We start from the raw sequence: 19,567 nt of genomic DNA, 5'->3' as shown, positions 1-19,567 counted from the left end.
TGGTGGTGCTTCCTGACATATTTTTTGAACTAGGTATTTTTTTTCTTCGTTTCCTTCAAATGTAAGCTTTCTTACCTTTGCTATTTCAACAGCATGTTTTCAAGGGAGTGAAACCACCTTTCTGTACAAAATGATTGCCTTTTGCTAAGGTCTCATAAACTGCAGGCTATTGCAAGTGGGAATGTAGGAACACAGTATCAGGCCAATGATCTGTGTAACACAATATTCTATTTCTTAGAATTGTCATTATTAAATATTTTAGAAGAAGGTGCAAGAATCTTTAAAATAAATCATGTTAGTAGAAATTTCTTTTAAGCCTGTCGTTGAATGATAGATTTATAAAGCAGAAAGCTTTACAAAACAGTGTTTGCTGTTTTTAAAGTGTCTGATACAAAGAAGACTGGAGGCTGGCATTTGTTTCAGGTCTACTTTTTTTTAGTTTCAAAGCAGTAAGATAAAATATTTCTCCACTTTCTACAGCCGCAATAAAGAGTTGGCGTTACAAAGTGATACCATAAAACTGTATTTCACATTGTTTGCCTGTGGTTTGCTACAGTTATTTTACTGACAAAAAGAAAGCTGGATCATGTGTGATTTCTTAAACTTGAAGAGCAGATACATAGCTAAATTTTAGATGAGAGAAAAAGCTCGATGGGGCAGGAGGGTGCCAGGCTTCAAAGCAAGTGTGTTATTTTCATCTTCCTGGCTGTCAGAGGTGTGACAATGGAGTCTGTCACAGCTCTGTGGTTTGCTGCGTTGATATTTGGGTATGATAGATTGTACCCACAGTCTTCTCTGCTTAACATTTATCTTCTTTGTTTCTGTATTTTACTATAGCAATCTGGCTTACTGGGTTAGTGACAATCACCAGTTGAATTAAGAATGTGAAATATAGAAAACTACGAAAATGTTGGGCTCTGCCAATCCAGAGCTTCCTTAATCCACCACCATTTATGGCTGCTTTGAGCCCTAAAACCTTAAAAGAACAAGTTTTAGACAAATACAGGACAAAAAAATGTAAACAAAACCATAAAAACTAAATAAAATAAATTTAAAAACCCATTAGTTCCATTTACTGTCAGAGAAATTAGCTTTGAATCTATGCCTTGCAAACAGAAGCAGGACCTGTTATTAATTCCCCTGACAGCCACCGCTTTAATCTCTTCCTGCCTTTTCCCTAGGCTGTTCATCATATGCATGGAATCTGTTGATATAGAAAAGGAGTGGTGGTGAATTTCAAACTTGGCGTTTGAACAGTAAGATAGTATGTTACTTTGCTAGGATGGAGTGTTATGTTTCAAAGGATGCCTAGCAACATAGAATTTCACCATGAGTCTAACATGCTGTACTAGATTTCAAAGAGTGGTCAAAGCACTAAGTGAATTTCAAATTGGGAATAGGAAATTCAAACCAGCATTACTCTTAACTGGGTTCTCTGTAACCACTGACACTTCTCATCTTTTAAGGGTTATTCTCTCAACTTGGCAGTTGTAGTAGTTCCGCATCTCAGAAAAAGAGGCGAGGATGTAATTTTTCTGTTTCACAATGTAAAATTTTGATTGGTATCCAGAAAAAAAATTGCAATGCTCAAGACAAGGTTTCCCCTGAATTTTATTTTTACAGAGCTAAACTTTTATGCTGGACACTTTTTCAAACCTTTTAAGACTGGACAGTGGTCTTTGCTGAATAGACATATACTGTATCTGTGGCATTTATAGTATAGTTCCATCAACCTGCTGATGAAATTTGTAGCAATTGCCTGAATAATTGGTGAAATGGTGAATACAAGATACTACAACGTCAGTTGTCTCAAAAGACTGGATTTGAGGTGGGAGTTATATCTACAAAATTGCAGATCACCACTTTAAGGAAATGACAGCGTTATTGGCGAACAGAAGACCTGCAGTTTCGTTTATTGTCAGGTTCTCACATTCTTTGTGCGAGATCAAAGTTGATGTTAAGCAGAGCCAACTAGGCGTTCTCCTCTACATAATGACATCCACAGGAGAAGGGAGGGTTGGGGGAAACAGCTACTTTGAAACTCTTTCTCAGAAAGAATGGTCCAAACCTGCTCTAGGATCTGGTGGTACAAGGAGTGTATAGGTTATCCATCCACTTTTTACTGATAGTAAATATACAGTAACTGAATTAACACTTTTAATGTATCCTCTGGCTGTTCTAAAATGTCCAAAGCCCATTTGCTCATCAGAGACCCAGCCCCACCTGCTCTAATTTAGCTTCTATATGTTCTGGTTTCATATGTGGTCATTTCTGCCTGTCATTCTGTGTGAAACATGAAACTATAGAAATGCGTAAATTAATATAACATCTCTGTGAGCTGAGAATTTACCCTGAATGTCTCAGAATATTGACACACACTTCAACCTGCTCAACGTTTGAAGAATTCACATAAGGAATAAAATGTATATAAGTATATTGATAAGCATTAGTTCAATGTAGCTCTGTTAATTCCATACTGAGAGATCACTGTTTAATGATAAAATTCAGCAGAATCTCTATACATCTAAGATGGTAGTATAATGTATTACCTGCCTAGTTTTAATAGGCTGTAGTATTACTGGTGTCATACTTTCCTTTCAGCTAGTGTGTGCATTGTTCTTTTGGTATTTAAGTAAATAGTGTGATGAGTTTTAGAATGGGAAACTTTCTGATTCTGCTTCATTTTATGTCTTAGCCAAAGTGAAAGAGAGGAATTTGAAACAGAGTTCAAACAGAAGTATGAACGAGAAAAGATTCTGCTAACTGAGGAAAACAAAAAACTTTCAAGTGAACTTGATAAGGTAAGTGCTGATTAGTTGAGTCTTGAGTTTACAACTATTGTATGCTATGTACAAATTTGACAATCTAGATCTGTACTGGTTATTATTAATTCCTAATTGATAGCAGAAATTAATACCACACAAAAGGTGATCATTAACATTTAGTTTGATTAGAGAATATCTACATGCATCTGAATTTGAGAATACGTGTGTGCACATGTATAGCTGTAAGTGTATGTGCATTTATGTGTAGGACTTGAGTTAAGATGGTCTGACAGTTTAGTAAGAGTAATTTTGGACAATGTCCTAAGAAAAAAAAATATATTTCATTGTATGACGTGAATATAAAAATACATTCAGTGATGTGATTACATGGGGTATATTTGCATGTCAATTACTGTGAAATTGCAGGGCCCCTCCTGCCTATTGAGGTTAAGTGTTTTTGAGATATTAAAAAAATACAAATGATAAGGCATATTAATTGAAGTGTACTGAGCAAGGAATAATTATGTTTCATGCATTTAGATTATCTCTTTATTGTTCATTTTGACAGGTTATTCAAGTTCATTGTGGATTAGCCAAGTCTTGCTAAACTCGTCTATTCTTTTTGTAATGCATTAAATTTTCTAAAAATATAATGAAAGTACAGTGTTTGTCAAAGTAAGCATGTTTGCATGTCAGTGTTCAAATTAAAGTATATTTTCATACCAGTATAAGCAGTATACTATATATGGCTATATGGAGGCTTAGCCAATGAACACCAAGAGACTAGTCACTTGGATAGTTTTTCTAAGTGGTCTTTTTTTTTGGTTTGGTTAGCTTTGGGGTTTTTTTGTCAAATGAGATTTAATAAATAGACATATTTAAATCATAAGCCCATTTAAATGATAATTTTGGAGTGGAGTACTCATATTAGGAGTAAAAAGAGCAGACTAGATTAAAAATTGCTATTTTTTTCATAATTTTGATTTGATAATATATTTCAGTGCTAAAGGAAGCTTTTCACATGAGATTCATTCTCCTAAGCAGGCCTTTCTATAATGTCTATCTGATCTCTGATTCCAGTTTCTGAATAATTATTTAGCATAATGAAGGTTTAGTTCCCAGTACCGACTCAGGTTAGGCGTGGCTTTTGTCTTGCAGAATATGCATGTGTGAATGACAGCTATGTGAATGCGAGTGAGGTTAATTGCTAAGTGTAACATATTGTCCTTACAGATGTGCATTTAATTTCAATTTCCCTGTCTGCAAGTAAGTAAAATGAAAAATAGAGGAATGTGAGACACCTGGAGAATCTCAGGACAGGCTTGCGCCTGTATCTGTTAAGCCTCTCATTCTCCATGGTTACTAAACAAGGGAAAGGTTCAGCATTTTTATCTGAGTTATAACCGTTTTTGTGCCCTTGCTTTGCTCTGTTAATGTAGTTTTTTCTATGTAGAACATTCCACACCTACATGGTACAAAGCAGAAGGCTTCTAAGAGTTGTAGAGGTATTTGGAGGCTAATTCTCAGAGAACTAATTAATTTGTTAGAGTAAAAATGTGTTTCTAGTCCTTAAAAATGGCCTTTCAGTACAGCTAAGTTCATACATGAGAAGCGATTCTAGCTTTTATTGCTGCTCGGTGTTTATTGTGGTAGTACCGATTTTTAAAGCAGATGTGGGAGGGGGGAACACCTGGCTTTGTGTCTTCACAGAGAGGGACTCACAACAGCTTACACATTTAACCAGTTGTTTGATTTCTCATTCAGCTCACCACCATGTTTGAGAGGCTGAGTATGAATAATCGGCAGCTGGAAGAAGAGATGAGAGACCTGGCTGATAAAAAGGAGTCCGTGGCCCACTGGGAGGCCCAGATTACCGAGATCATCCAATGGTGAATATTCTTTGCTCTAATGCCATTGCAGAACCGCCTCAGCATGTGGTAGGGCAGGTACTGAGTTTTTGCCTTTGCACATGGCACTTGCCAGTGCTGAGGTGAAATCTCACACTCATGGAGGATTCTGCTGTTGTTTTGCTTGAGATTTTAATAATATCCAAATCTGGAAAGTTGTTTTCCTCCTTTAGAGTGAAAGTGTCTTAGCAAATACAACCATTTTAAATGCAGAAGAGTCATGGCCACTGGGTGTGGCCTGTGGCTTGGGAAGAATGCTGCAAGGAGGCATGTGCTGAAGGAACAAGCCTGGGAAAAGCAGTGGCTCAGAGTATTTGTGTCTCGGCATTAATTTCCTTCATCTGCTTGGCATGTGGCAGAATGAAACAAATACAGTGCAACATTTATGTGATTTTTTTTTTTTTTTTTCTTTTTACAAGGAGGGCATTTGAGACTACCACAAAGCCAGTCAAGTGATGTTTCTAATAATAATCTTGCTAAAAATGACATTATGTTTCTAAAATCTTCAGGCCAGTTCTCATAAGTGACGGCGGGGGGAGGGAAGAGTTGAATCTATTAAAAGGAAAAGATTGTTTTATCTAGGAGGCCTTTATTTTTCTTCTCCATGCCTGCTTCTCTTCCCTCCCCTTTTAGGATCTGTTGCAGTGTTTAGCATCTATAAAAACATTTTGCATCCAGACATTTTTTACAGGTCATCAACTTCTGGGAGAATTCCATCATTATATACTAATCTTCTTTTGGTTTACAACTTTATTTGTTTTTTCCCATTTTTCCTGTATCATGTTAGTTAAAAAATCTAATTTGTTGTGTCAAAGGAAAAATGGGAAACTTGTTTTAATGAAACCTACTTTGATATTGTTGTAATGTCAGTATCATTTTGTTGTCCAAATAATGAGAAGTTTGGCTTTTGAACATAGCCATGCGAATACATGACAAGAAAGGAGGACTGTCCTCTGAGTTTCTGGAAGTGTTTTAAACAGTGTTTGTTATGTGAAATTATGTAACCCCAATCTGTGCTATGAGGTACGTAGTGTCTCAAGGCATTGTATTCATAGCAGAAGTAAAAAAAATTTCGAAGGGTCTGCTTTGTGAGTGCTCCTTTTAAATCTTGTCTCTCATAACTGAGTGTAGTAGATGGCCTGTGTCACAGAATTAAAAAAACAAAACAAAAAAACAAAAACCAAAAAACCCCCACCAAAACAACAACAAAACAACCATAAAACTTGTTTAAGTGAACAGTTAATTTATAGCTAATTAGAAATGTTTATACAGAATAAATGAAGGTAGCAAGAGAGACAAGTCTGTTATTTCACATAACATATTGTTTTAAGGTAATGCTTATCTGTCTTAATGCACCAAGGTAACCAAACTCTGTTTTTCAGATTTATATGTGAAACACTCGTAAAACTTGGCAGTTCTGGAAAAAGACAAGTCAGAATTAGTTGTGGATTGTTTTACTTAACACTATGTAAAAATGTACCAACAGCCATTAAGAATGTCCCTTCTCCAGTTTATGAGGGTGTTTAATATTTTAAGATGTACTACTGATGTGGTTCAGGTATATGACAAAACATCTTGTATGTATTAGAGATGTCGCTGAGGGGTAGAAGAGGTTTGGGATTGAGTTTTTTGTTATCTCTAAAGATACTTAAAGAAGAAAGGTCAGGAATGTGCAAGACTAACTTTCTGAATGAAAGATACCATTTTACCGATCTCTTATGATAATATAGTGTCTTTCAAAAAGTATGGAACTAAAAATTAAATAATTATGTGAAAAGAAAAAATAGAAGTACTGTGGGCAAATATTAGGGAGATTAAAAAAAAAAAATCTGGCTTAGTTCCAGTTTTTAATCAGGGTACACATCTCAGTTTTTCCCCCATACTTCTCCCTGCTTATGGTAATTTTTTTCAGCTATGTGAGGCCATATCTTAGCTCACATTTTTTTCTTATTAAGTTTAGATTTTCCATGTGTCACCCAGATAACCTAGTAATGTCCATCTACTGCCCTTAGAATTCAGTACTGCGTACGTAAACTAGGTACCACTCTGTGGATTTTTTACTTTGGGACATGGGGAGCTATATGAAGTATTTAAACATCTATAGTAATGATAAACATTTTAACAGGAAAACAAACAAAACAAAACTCACAAATTTTGAACAAATGTAATCTTGCTTAGTCACAAGCCTATGTTTTCTTCAGAATAACATGCAATTTAAATCCATACTTACCTACCTCTTCAATATGACAACAGAGTGATTTGGAGCTGAAAAAGTGTGGTAGAGTTTGTAGGATTCCTTTTCAAAGCTAGCAGAATTTTCACATAATATTACTTTAACATATGGATTTTTGGTGCGTACTTTCTACCTCTTAAAAATGGGGCTTGCCCACCATCTTCTTTTTGTCCCATAATTCATGAAGGATGGGAGGCAGTAGATGAAATTAATTACTGGTTTTGTAAATGGTTTGCTCAGCTCCCTTTAATACTTCAAGGGATTTATTCTAGACCTAGCTTAAGTAACACAAGCCCAACGAGTCCGTCATTTGCTTTGAGTATTTTGCCATCTGATAGATCATCTCTGTCAGGAAATCTTCCCCCCAATTTGAGTCTACACTTAGGTGGTTAAGGTAGTCGCTTTCTTCACAACACTTGAGCCCTTATAAATAATATTATTTCTTTCAGATTTTGTATCTTGTGAGTAACTTTAATGACCTATCTTGTTCCCTTTAGCCTTCCCTGCTTTCTTCCTGTGCTCTCTTGCATCTTGTTCAGGGCAAATGTACAAAAGCCTTTTTGTTATTGTTGTTATTATCCCAAGATGCCATAGATATAGCCAAAATATTAATATAAACACTTGAAACAAACTTTGATTGCAATTTCTAATGTGGTAGAATAGACCATCACGGATCACGCAGCCTTAATGGAGCTCTTATATTGTCAAGTTTATATTAGCCAAATCACTCATCATTCCTTCACAAGAGTAAGAATATTGAGGCTTTTATAGTCAGCTATAAATTTTCCTATGGGAGATGGGAAAGAGATTCATTGCATAGGAGGTTAATTCAGTCACTTTAAAAAAGGAATCCTTTAAATAGCCATGGTACCGTATTTCTGTTCTGTTGCAGAAAGAAGGTCGATGGAAATCTTGGTAATGATTCCCAGAGTACTTGGCAAGATTCTTAACTTATTAGTCTCGCTGGGAGGGATTAATGTAACCTAATTTTAGAACTTCTAAGGTAGACAACTAAAATAAATCCTGTGACTAGTACTGTAGAAGTCTATTTTTCTTCCCACTGATTGAAAAAGAAGCTTAGACAACAAGTTCAGATGAAGTATTCAGTATTGTTGAGTGTGTTTATATGGATGAACTAAATCCCACCTATTTTTACCCATAGCATGGCTGTTAGGCTTAGATTGAGCTGAAGCCAGAAGCTGTGACTGTTGTTTACCAGAAGATTCAGTTAGTATTCTCCTTGTTGACCAGATACCTTTCCAATCAGCTGCAGTGTGATTGATTTTTTTTTCTTAATTATTGATTTCAATTTAAAACAAACAAACAGACAAACCCAACAAAACACAAACAAAAAAAATCCAGCTTTCTGCATTAAACATAAAAAAGCCTCAAAGTTGTTATTTTTTTTCTTCTGACAACTGGTTGCTCTCAGAAGAAAGCACACAAGAATTGTGGAAGAGATTTAGGGAACGGTGGTACTTTGAATAGCTAGTAAAATTCTAGGGAAATTGAATTGTAAGAAACTCAAAACATGAAAATTTCTGAGATGCACTGTGTTTGAGGTAAGAAAAAGTTTAATTTTCTATAAAATACAAATTCTGGAGGTCAGAGAAAAATTAGAGGGTTTGGGAGAAGACTGAAATGATGAAAATTTTTAGATAAGTAGTTAAAAAAATTGTTTGAGAAGGGAGAGAGGAAAGAAATAATTAAGTTAGAGGCTTTGAGCATAGTGATATGAAGACAGAAATTTAAAAGCTTTGAGAGACTACAGCACTGAGAATCATGGCTCTCAGACTTCCTTGGGGATTTTAAATCATGTGAGATGCAGCTCAGCATAAGACCCCAGGACTTCAGGACCCTTCCTGTTCAACAAAAATCTCTAGTCCTCTGGGTCCGTTTTGTACTGTGAAGTATCCTGGATGGAGAGAGACAGAGAATCTGACTTTCCTAGCAGCCTGGCAAATAGCGTACTAGATATCAGTCAATGGTTATTTGAAGGTTGTCACGATATTGGCTCCAACCAAAAAGTTACATTTAATTTTACAGGAATTTGTACTACATCACTGTTCTAGGTTCTTCGTAGTTAACAAACTAAGCCTGTAAGGGCACTTACCTTATATATGAAGAGAGAACAGTTAATCTGATTTAAATTTTCAGTAAAGAAATAAGTGACTCTGGGTGAAACTTTAAGAACTTCTTTTCCTTATGTCTCCTGCTGTGCTTATTAGGGCTTTCTGTAAGAAGGGGAGCGAGGAGAGAAACATAGTAGGAGTAAGTTTACCATGCTTGCTGAGTAACCACCATTCTTGCACCTTTTTTTTTTTTTTTTTTTTTAAATAAGCCAACCAAAAAAACCCAGCAAACCAGTAACAAATCAGAAAACTCCAGCAGCTCCTGGGTTCATATGTTTACTCAATGTTCTCTCATTATCAAGAGAATGTTGCCATCTAGTGGACAACAAAACTGTATTTCAGGTCCAAATCATACTGCTTTTATTTACTGTCTTGAAGAGACTGAGGAGTTTCCTTGAACTCAGTATAAATTTTTGCAAAATTTAACTTTATATTTTAATTTTCTAGATTTCTGTGTGTGCTGTGGAACATCTCTCTGAGGTTATTGCATGTGCAGTGTTTCAGTCTTTAGAGCCTGAAGGTTTTGTGCACCATAAACTAAATAACTGAAGTGTTTTCTCACCTTCCATAAGGAAGAATGAATATGGCGTGATAAAAACTGACAAAGAAACTGGACGTTTAAAGTTTTTCAGCTCTAATTAGGAAAGTTAAAAAGTAGGGTACCAATTCAGTTTTATTTTTAATGACATTTTCCCTTTTGTTCTGCAAAGATTTTACATGTCATTAAAAATAGTGAAGATCAAATGCTGATTCCTAAATCTCTTTTCCCTTCATGTACATCAGGACTCAAAGAATCATAGAATGATTTGTGTTGGAAGGGACCTTAAAGACCATCCAGTTCCAACCCCGCTGCCGTGGGAGGGACACCTTCCACTCGACTAGGTTGCTCAAAGCCCCATCCAACCTGGCCTTGGACACTTCCAGGGACTGGAGCATCCACAGCTTCTCTGGGCAGTCTGTTCCATTGCCTCACCACCCTCATGGGGAAGAATTGCTTTTTTATATCTAGTCTAAATCTCCCCTCTTTCAGTTTAAAGCCACTGCCCCTTGTCCTATCACTACATCTGTATCTAGTTGTCAAAATCTGTCATCCAGAATGTTATGGGGAAAAAAGTTGGTATGCAGCTTCCATTGAGTTCTAGTATACCATGGGAAAAATAGTGACTCATTAATATTAAAACTCTCACTGACTTCAATAGAAGCAGGACGTTGGGTTTTTTCTAAGCTCCTCCTCATCTCTTCAACGAAATTGTAAGCAGGAGACAAAGAAGATAACGCCCAAAGCATGAATAAGTGCTCGCTTTTTCATGTTGGGTGTGAGCTTTGTGGCAAATGGTTGCTACTTTTGCATTAGCCTCTTCTGTAGTAGAGCAATCTTCCCTGTATAAATCTTAAGCTGCACACCCAGAAGTCACTGCGTCCTGTAGATGTTTAGCCCGTAGCTTTGGCTTCGGGATCTTGCCCTACGACCACTGTGGGAAAGCTCTTCTGTTCCTCCCTTGCCCGTGGGAGGTTCAGCGTATGTGCTCTCTGAGCATCTCTCTCATTTGCCTCTGGTGACTATCTATAAATCTTTGTTGAAACATTGGTTTCTTTTTATTCATGAATGGTAAATTTGCAAGTAGCACAATTTCTTTGTTCACTGTGTGTACACACCCCATAGTATCAACCAAAGAAACTTATATTCCTTTATAGTCCAGGAGGGGGAATCACTTTCTGCAGAAAGGTCACTGAGATACAAATTTGTCCTTCCAGTCAAGTCTCCTCTCCTGTCCAGCATACCCAAGTTTACAGTTGTTAAGGAAAGATCAGGAAGCAAGGATAAGTTAGTTTCCATGAAGTAGGAAAACTGTTTTCCTGCTTTCCTGTAACTTATTTAACGCTATTTGAGGTTCATGAATTAGAGCACATGGCAAACGTTTCTGTGGTTTGTGTGGGCAGATCTGTGATCAAGCTGTGGTGTTAGACTGGTGGTCTCTGAGACCAGCTCAGAGGTTTGAGTGTGCCCTGGTGTTGCAAAACTGAGTTTGTTCTGCTGTGGGCCAGGTGAGGATGCTCTGAGCCAGGCATGTCAGGTGAAAGGAAATGTGGAAACATGTTGGGGGGTTGGGTAGTTTGTGGCTTGGAGTTTGTTTGTTTGGATGTTGGGGTTTTTTCCTGTTTGTTTTAGGTTTTTCATAAACTACTTAATTTCAGCAAGGCAATTTTTTCACAACTTTCTTTTCTACGTTAATACCTGAGGCAAAGCGAAGAAAGAACCTTCTGCTGTGATTAATCACAGAAAGCTTTTTAGTTTTTGTTGGTTTTTTTTTTTTTTACTTTGTAACTGATGATCAAAGAATCTGAAAAACAGACATGTCTTGTCCTTGATGTCTTTACACCCAGAAAACATGTCTTGAAAGAAAGCAAGCTCAGGGGATGAGAGCGCCTCTTCTGACTTACGCTGTTTAATAACATTAGAATTATACTCTCCCTAATTATCATTTATTGAAATAATTTCACTGTTTGATTCTAACTACCAGTTCTCATAGTCAATTGATAACAATGGAGTCAACCACTAGTTCCAATATTATTTGGATGGTTGAATTGTTCATTATTGGATATAAATTTTGTCTTAATTTACTCCCTAAAAATAGGTTGAATCCTGAAAGGTTTCTTTCCCACAGTCTCAATTTTAGGTAGCTGATATTTATACTAAGACATATATTACTTACTTAGATATGTAGTTCTTCGATCTTTATTCCTTGTCTTAGTGGTGCATATTGTTTAATGGAACTCTGCAAAGAAGCAAACGCTTAGCTTTGTGTGGTTTTCAGTTTTTGTTTGGTTTTGTATCCTTATCTTTTATGATTTTTGCTTTGTCTTCTGATTTTTTTCTTTTTCTGTTTGCTATTTTGTTGAAGGGACTTTCGGGTTTTTTTCTTAGATTGTTTAGCTAAAACACCTTTTTCTTTTAATGTAATTGTTTAGGGTAAGTGATGAAAAAGATGCTCGAGGTTATCTTCAAGCCTTGGCCTCTAAAATGACAGAAGAACTAGAGGCCCTGAGGAACTCCAGTTTGGGTGCAAGAGCTACAGTAAGACTCTACTTCCATATGATAGATTTTTTTTGTTGTTTGAAAAAAACCCACTAATTTTATAGTTTCAACTGCAGTAATAACCTGTCTGTAGACTCCGCGTTAGTCAAAAGTTAAAATTTCCTGGAGCTTCCCTTGAGAATATGCGAATAGCAAATTTATTGTTTATCAATTAATTAAACACCAATATATTTATAATGTGATTTTATCTGTGATATTGTTCAAGTAGCTTCTTTATAATCATATATTAATTTGTTGAAGGAAATCTATACTTTGGGTCATGAAAGCCCTAAAATCTTTCTGTTGTGAAATGTGAATGTCCTTCATAGCTGTCATTTGAATTGAGGTACATCAAAACTAGAATTTGCAAAATCTCTTTGCTTTTGAGATCATGACAGCATAAGATGTGCATCTTGCCTATTTAGTACTTGAGTTTAAAAACAATAATAATACTACTAACAATATGCTTTTAATTTTTAAATTTTAGATTACTTTAGAATTCATGAACTCTTCTGTTAAGAACATAATAGGCTGAGAAATGTAACTGTTAAAGTTAATTATGTTCCTCATTTTCTGCTTTCTTTCCTCTTACTCTTTCTTCTCCCTTTTTTATTGTTTACTAGGACATGCCCTGGAAGATGCGCCGCTTTGCAAAACTGGATATGTCTGCAAGGTTGGAACTACAGTCTGCTCTTGATGCTGAAATCCGAGCCAAACAGGCTATTCAGGATGAGCTGAATAAAGTCAAAGCTTCCTGTATCTCTACAGAGTGGTAAGACTGAATTGTTTTAATGGAAATTCAGGGAGTGTCATCAAATCATGATTTTAACTATCTTATGTGTCAAAATTTGATAATGAATGATATGCCTGTTTCTTATATCCAAATGTGAAAAAAAAAAAGACCACATCTCTCTTCGTTGTGTAAGCAGCTGAACAAACACTGGGAAAATTTGAAATCTTGAATACTTTCAGAGGGGACACATTCTCTTTAATAATATAATCACTCCTTAGTTGTGGTAACAAGTTCAAATGCAAGCGAAGTTTGGTATCGTATCTTAGAACATACGATTTTCCATTCTGTTGGTAGCTTCATCGGGTTAACTGACAAAAATAAATTACTGCATACTGATTTGCACAGCAATAAGATGTGCATATGGAAGATTTTGAATTATTTTATTCCTTCCTCAGACCTCTCTCCCCACTCCCTCCCCCCTTAAATTACAAAGTTAATTCTGAGTTGTGTGAATGCCTGAAGCAGGGGATTAGGAGGAACACATTTCATTTCTAGGTCTCCAGCTTCAAACTAGCTCAGCTCAGCATAGCCCAAAAAAACTGTGGAAATCCCCTGCAGCTCTGTGAACACAGCTCTAGTGGCATGAGACTTCTTCATAGCACTCACCCTTGAAACTGGTCCCTGTTGTTTCTTTGTTAGTTTGGACAGAGAAATCAAAGACAAAACATGAGTTTTTCTATGCCTACAAGAAAACCTTTCAAATTAAAGTTTGTTTAAGAATAAGCTTGCACTGCTGCTAACCATTTGCAAGTAAGTCCAGCTGAAAAAGAAAGGCTCGAATTTCTTTAGCTGTGGTTCTGATTGCTTTTATAAGCTGTTAACTCTATTAAGTGAAGAGATTTTAACAGATAAAATGCAAAAACATGAACAAATACAAAATACATATTGTTTGCATAGTTCCTGTGGTATGTTATAATTTGTCTTAAACTAAAGCATAACAAATGTGCCACACAAAGAAAATTGGTCCTGTACCATGATGTGATTGTAGTTACATTTCCAAATTCTGAACCCCAATGGGCTGGGAGTGCAGCGTTAGTCTTTGGATTGGTGTAGGTTGAAATAGGCACTTGAGCTGAAGCAGGACTTTTGAACCTCATCTTAGGTGCACACTCATTCTGTTCCTCTTACCGCTTTCTCTACAACACCAACTTTTACAGTAGCAATTCTCTCATGGTGCAGTGACTAAGCACGTAGACAAACAATACAAGGCATGGAAATAGCTTCCAGCAGATAAGGGGGTGAGAACTGGTGTAAGAATTTCAAATACAAGTGAAGTGAAGAATTTATCTTCAGTCATATTTGAGGAGCCCTGGCTTTTTTGGCAGCTTTAGGAAAGCAGCTGGACAGAGCGGAGATTCAAGTGTGTTACCCGTCAAGAGGGAATACCTTGTCCACCTTACTTGGGTGTTTTTCAGGCCAGGTAGCACAGAATCACAGAATGTCAGGGAATGGAAGGGACCTTGAAAGATCATCTAGTCCAATCCCCCCGCCAGAGCAGGAACACCCAGATGAGGTTACACAGGAAGGTGTCCAGGTAGGTTTTGAATGTCTCCAGAGAAGGAGACTCCACAACCTCCCTGGGCAGCCTGTTCCAGTGCTCTGTCACCCTCACTGAGAAGAAGTTTCTTCTCAAATTTAAATGGAACTTCCTGTGTTCCAGTTTGCACCCATTGCCCCTTGTCCTATCATTGGTTGTCACCGAGAAGAGCCTGGCTCCATCCTTGTGACACTCCCCCTTTACATATTTATAAACATGAATGAGGTCACCCCTCAGTCTCCTCTTCTCCAAGCTCAAGAGCCCCAGCTCCCTCAGCCTTTCCTCATAAGGGAGATGCTCCACTCCCTTCATCATCTTTGTGGCCCTGCGCTGGGCTCTCTCCAGCATTCCCTGTCCTTCTTGAACTGAGGGGCCCAGAACTGGACACAATATTCCAGATGTGGTCTCACCAGGGCAGAGTAGAGGGAAAGGAGAACCTCTCTTGACCCACTAACCACAGTCCTTCTAATACACCCCAGGATGCCATTGGCCTTCCTGGCCACAAGGGCCCAGTGCTGGCTCATGGTCATCCTGCTGTCCACCAGGACCCCCAGGTCCCTTTCCCCTACACTGCTCTCTAACAGGTCATTCCCCAGCTAATACCCGAACCTGGGGTTGTTCTTGCCCAGATGCAAGATTCTACACTTGCCCTTGTTATATTTCATTAAATTTTTCCCTGCCCAACTCCCCAGCCTGTCCAGGTCTCTGGATGGCAGCACAGCCTTCTGGCGTGTCAGCCACTCCTCCCAGCTTGGTGTCATCAGCAAACTTGCTGACAGTGCACTCTAGTCCCTCATCCAAGTCATTGGTGAGTGTATTGAATAGTACTGGTCCCAGTATCAACCCTTGAGGGACTCTGCTAGATCCAGGCCTCCAACTAGACTCTGCCTCATTGACCACGATGGTAGGCAGCGCTGCAGATCCTCTTAAGAACAGGAGAACCAGTGTTTGCTTTCAGAGGTGAGGATGAGAAGTGTCGAAATGCACAGCATTACGTGTCAACTGTGAATTAGAGAGCACTGGAACAACTTACTGTAAAGTAACAGAGAAGAAAAATAGTTCATCATAGTTGATTAAGTATCACAGGCACTGTGAATTAACAAATTTTAAGAACCCCAGTTTTTAAGCATAAAAGTACGTGGTCTCTTTTTTCTCAGTCAGAGGATACAGGCTTACACAGTTACTCATTAATTAGAAACACAAGCCTATTTAATGGGTAAACAGAGGCAACTAATTGCTTGTGGGTTTTTTGTGGTGGTGTCGTGGGGTTTGTTTTTGTTTTTTTGATACCATCCTGAACAGGTCTTCATGGATTTCTGAATTTATTCTCGCATTTGATGACATCATGAAGCTTGCTGGGCACTAATTTTTAAATAGCATGCAAAGCTGAACAAAAAAAAGTGACTTGTATAATGGATTCTAAATATTTACATAGGTTTTTTGTTTTTATTCTTTTGAAGTAAATTGCAAGAATCTGAGAAGAAGAACATGGAACTATTGGCAGATATTGAAAGGCTGAAAAAGGAGACGGAAGAGCTTAGATCAGAAAAGGGTATGGCAACTGATATCCAAGTAAATAACATGTTTCACATTGGTGGGTACATCTTATCAGTTAAGTGTCACCTTGCAACTAAAATATGATACCAACAGGCTTCAGCATACAAGATGCAAGCACAATTGCATGTTAAGATGGACCCACAGCAGTTGCATTTGCACTTCTAATACGAACTTGTAATACACTTCAGTTTTGTTAATATACTTGAACCATTAAGGTGTTATTTGAGTTAGAACTGCATTATTTTTATTTGGCATGCATATGGTGATTTACTGCCAGAAAACTGTTAAAAGTGTAGGTGTATTTATAGGGGTTTTTTTTTCCCCTTTGTGATGAATGAGGGTATTTAGACTTCAATACTGATCATAGTGTTCTTCATCTCTGAATGTTTCGGGCCTGTCTACACAGAGTAAACACCTGTGGAGGTGTTCGCAGCTTTCATTTGCTTCTGGGATGGCTTCGTTGATTGGATTTGTAACCCTGTAGTAGAGCAGTGTGGTCATGTTTGTGGTATTAAGAGTATGTTTTGGGATTTCTAGTGCATCTGTCTAACAGTATTTTGTATTGTTGCTGGGAGAAGAGACTTTTTGGTAATTCTGAAATGAAAAAAAAATATTTAATTGACAGGTTATTAATGATTTGGCTGATTTTTTGAAGTTCCTGTAGTAGCTCTAATATATGTATCTTATCAGTTGCATGGGAAGAAGTGTTTTTTCAGGCCAAATGAAATTGTCTGATTTTCTGTAGGGAACTGTTTGAACTCCAAAGTTTCAAAACCCTGGCAACAATGGCTGCATAGGGATGTCAAATATTGTTCAGCCTTTGCAACCTAATGGCACATCAATCAATAATGTATTGTAGTTAACATTCATCTCCTATATATAGGTCTCCAAGTGCTTGTTGACTTTTAAAAATAATACAAACCTATACAGAATGTTAAAAAATGACTGGTGCTGATTAGAAGAAGACTTAGGGAACTAATATTTGTTCATCTTGAATGCTTAGCACTGATACTGGGATAATGTTTCTTCCAAGTGCTTGCAGAGGAACTCCTGATAGCATCTCCCTGGAGAAAATGCTTTGTCATGTTTAGCCTTCATCTATAGATTCTTAAAATGTCTTAAATATTAATATTATGCATGGTTACTCAGCTTCAGAAACCTTCCTTTGTGTTAAACAATCTGTTAAGAATTTATAATTAATATTTTTCCCTGTATTTTTTCCAGTGTTTGAAACTTTTGGTTTTGTGAAAATAGAGATAAACATTTATTCTTTCCTTAAAACAAACAACGAAGTAGAAAGAAAATGTACAGTTCAAATGAAAGTTACTTATTATGCTTTTTGCCAGAAGTAAATTAAAAAGATTCTACTGCAACTATTGAAATATTTTGATAGAAATACACCATAATCCAAAATCTGGATTATTATTATCTCTGGACTTGGTTTTCTCTTATAAGAAGAAATATATTGAAGTTTGAATCATGAACTGTATAGAGCAGGAGTAGTTACATTTATACAGTCCTAAAATTACATTCGGCCCTTTGAAGGCAACCGCGAGGCTGATGTGGCCCCCGGTGAAAATGAGTTCGACACCCCTGGTATGGAGGATTCAAATGAAGTCAATGTACAGTGGTAGAGTAAATTCCTGTGTATGGCAATTGATTTCTAGGAAGGGATTACTTAGATTAGCACTTGAATCTTTTGCTCTTTATAAATGTGTTCTAGAACCTTAGGGTGGGGGAAAAGATTATTAAAATTGATTCTGTGAAGTAGCAGGTAATTTGAGACTTGTTTTTAGTCTTTTACTGAGGTTTCAATGTATTTGTATTGTAAAGAGGAAAGATTCTTGGTGAAATCTTTGTTCACCGTGAGTTACATTTAGAGCAAACAGGGTGAGAATGGCCAGTTAGAGCAAGACACTGACATTTTTTAAAAGGAATAAGTGACCTTTGGTAGCATCAGTCCTTTAGGCTGCACATAGTCCTACAGGCTCTGGTCATAATAAGTGTATAGATATAATGTATTTATAGTGTTCAGGAAGCCAGAGTTTGTACACATCTCTGATTTATGAACACCCGCACAGCAACTTGAATTATGTTCCAAAGAACAGAAGAAAAGAAAAAAAAAAAAAAGAAAAAGATGTTATCAGTTAAAGCAACTTAAAGTAACAGTCAGGATGTGCGAGCCTCTGTGGCTCCCGAGGATGCAGCGTTCCCACTCTGCTTACACGCTGAAAACCCTGTAAATGTTGTTGAGGGACAGAGACATTTGAAGGTTTACATGGGATTCTATTACTCCTGGACGTTCGAAAGTGAGAGGGGGCAGAGAGGCATAGAGCATGGGTCAAGGAACCCCTATTATTTGGAAATGCAGTGTGTTCCCAAAGACCCTGTTCTGCATATTTTTGTGGAACCTCTCACTGTTCACTGAATTGGTCTTGTCGCGGTGGCCTGCCCAGTGTGTCACCGGAGCAGGAGCGACACCTGCTGCGGTAGCATGTGTGCCCATACGTCACGCAGTGCGTGTGGCAAATGGACATAAGCACATCAGAAACCTTCCGCGTAATAGACAGTACATACAATATGTTTTCATGTTGAATTCCCACCGCACACATCCTAGCTTGGAAAAGGTTAATTAAACACACGGTGTTTGCCTAGTGGATGTATGTCTATTAAAAATAAATAAATAAATAAATTCACTCTGGAAAAGAGACCAAATGTGCCAACTCATTTAAAAAGATGTAAGTGGCTCAGGTGGATACTCAAACTCTGATTCGGGAAAGCAAAGGTCCTCCATGAAAAGGTCATTTTTTCTGTAGCTTAAAGACTTGCTGCTGTTTTCTAGGTGTAAAGCACCAAGACTCACAGAATTCTTTCTTGGCATTTTTGAATGCGCCTACCTCTGCTCTGGATCAATTTGAAGTAAGTGTACAGCTATTCTAACTCTCTGTTAGTCATTAGAACTCCTGCTGTTATGTGCAGGTTTTATGTGCATATTTGCTGAGAGTTTGTTAATGTATTTTTATCATATTGCCCCATTTATGATTGTGTGCAACAAGATGTGAGAATTGTTTGTGATTTACAGTGCTGTTGGTCTTCTCTTGACCACTAGTAATCATAGTGAATTCTCTCTCCAATCCTGTATGCAGAAGTTTTCCTGATTTTTGTAGTGAACATGAAAAGCATAGTTGTTCCAGTGGCCTTTCTTTGTATTCAGAAAAATGCTAAGTAATGCAGATACTGGTTTGGTAAAAATGAGAGAAAATATGTAAATAATGCTTGAATATATTCCATGAAGTTATTGGTACTGTATATTTATTAGGTTGTTTTCATCTTGTGTTCATTTTGCAGACATCTCTAAAATCCCAATAATTACTATTCATCTCCTCTTCACAGATCCAATATACTTAAAAAATAAATCTGCTTAGTTCCTTTATCACTTTTAGGCAAAAGACCAGTTTAGGTAGAAAACCTGGAAGAAAACAATTGACATGAACTATATATTTCATATCTCATTTTTTTTTAATTAACAGTAATCATTTTTGTTTTAAAAGAATAGCTGGGGTGAAA

General features: G+C 37.2%; 1 protein-coding gene across 15 annotated transcripts in view; it reads left to right on the top strand.

Annotated features, from left to right (window-relative positions):
- The window catches only part of CDC42BPA (CDC42 binding protein kinase alpha), a 191,198-nt gene that overhangs the window by 131,820 nt on the left and 39,811 nt on the right, over positions 1–19,567 (top strand). For all 15 annotated transcript variants that reach the window (XM_065630409.1, XM_065630404.1, XM_065630407.1 and 12 more), the window contains 6 exons: positions 2,696–2,801; positions 4,530–4,654; positions 12,008–12,113; positions 12,737–12,885; positions 15,904–15,995; positions 18,843–18,919. In XM_065630409.1, coding sequence (XP_065486481.1) covers positions 2,696–2,801; positions 4,530–4,654; positions 12,008–12,113; positions 12,737–12,885; positions 15,904–15,995; positions 18,843–18,919 — 655 coding nt within the window. The remainder of the gene's footprint in view (positions 1–2,695; positions 2,802–4,529; positions 4,655–12,007; positions 12,114–12,736; positions 12,886–15,903; positions 15,996–18,842; positions 18,920–19,567) is intronic.

The sequence above is a fragment of the Caloenas nicobarica genome, chromosome 3, assembly GCF_036013445.1.
Source record: "Caloenas nicobarica isolate bCalNic1 chromosome 3, bCalNic1.hap1, whole genome shotgun sequence".
In the NCBI taxonomy this organism is placed as follows: domain Eukaryota; kingdom Metazoa; phylum Chordata; class Aves; order Columbiformes; family Columbidae; genus Caloenas; species Caloenas nicobarica.
Note: the sequence above shows the minus strand (reverse complement) of the source record. Positions and strands in the feature narration are given on the sequence as shown.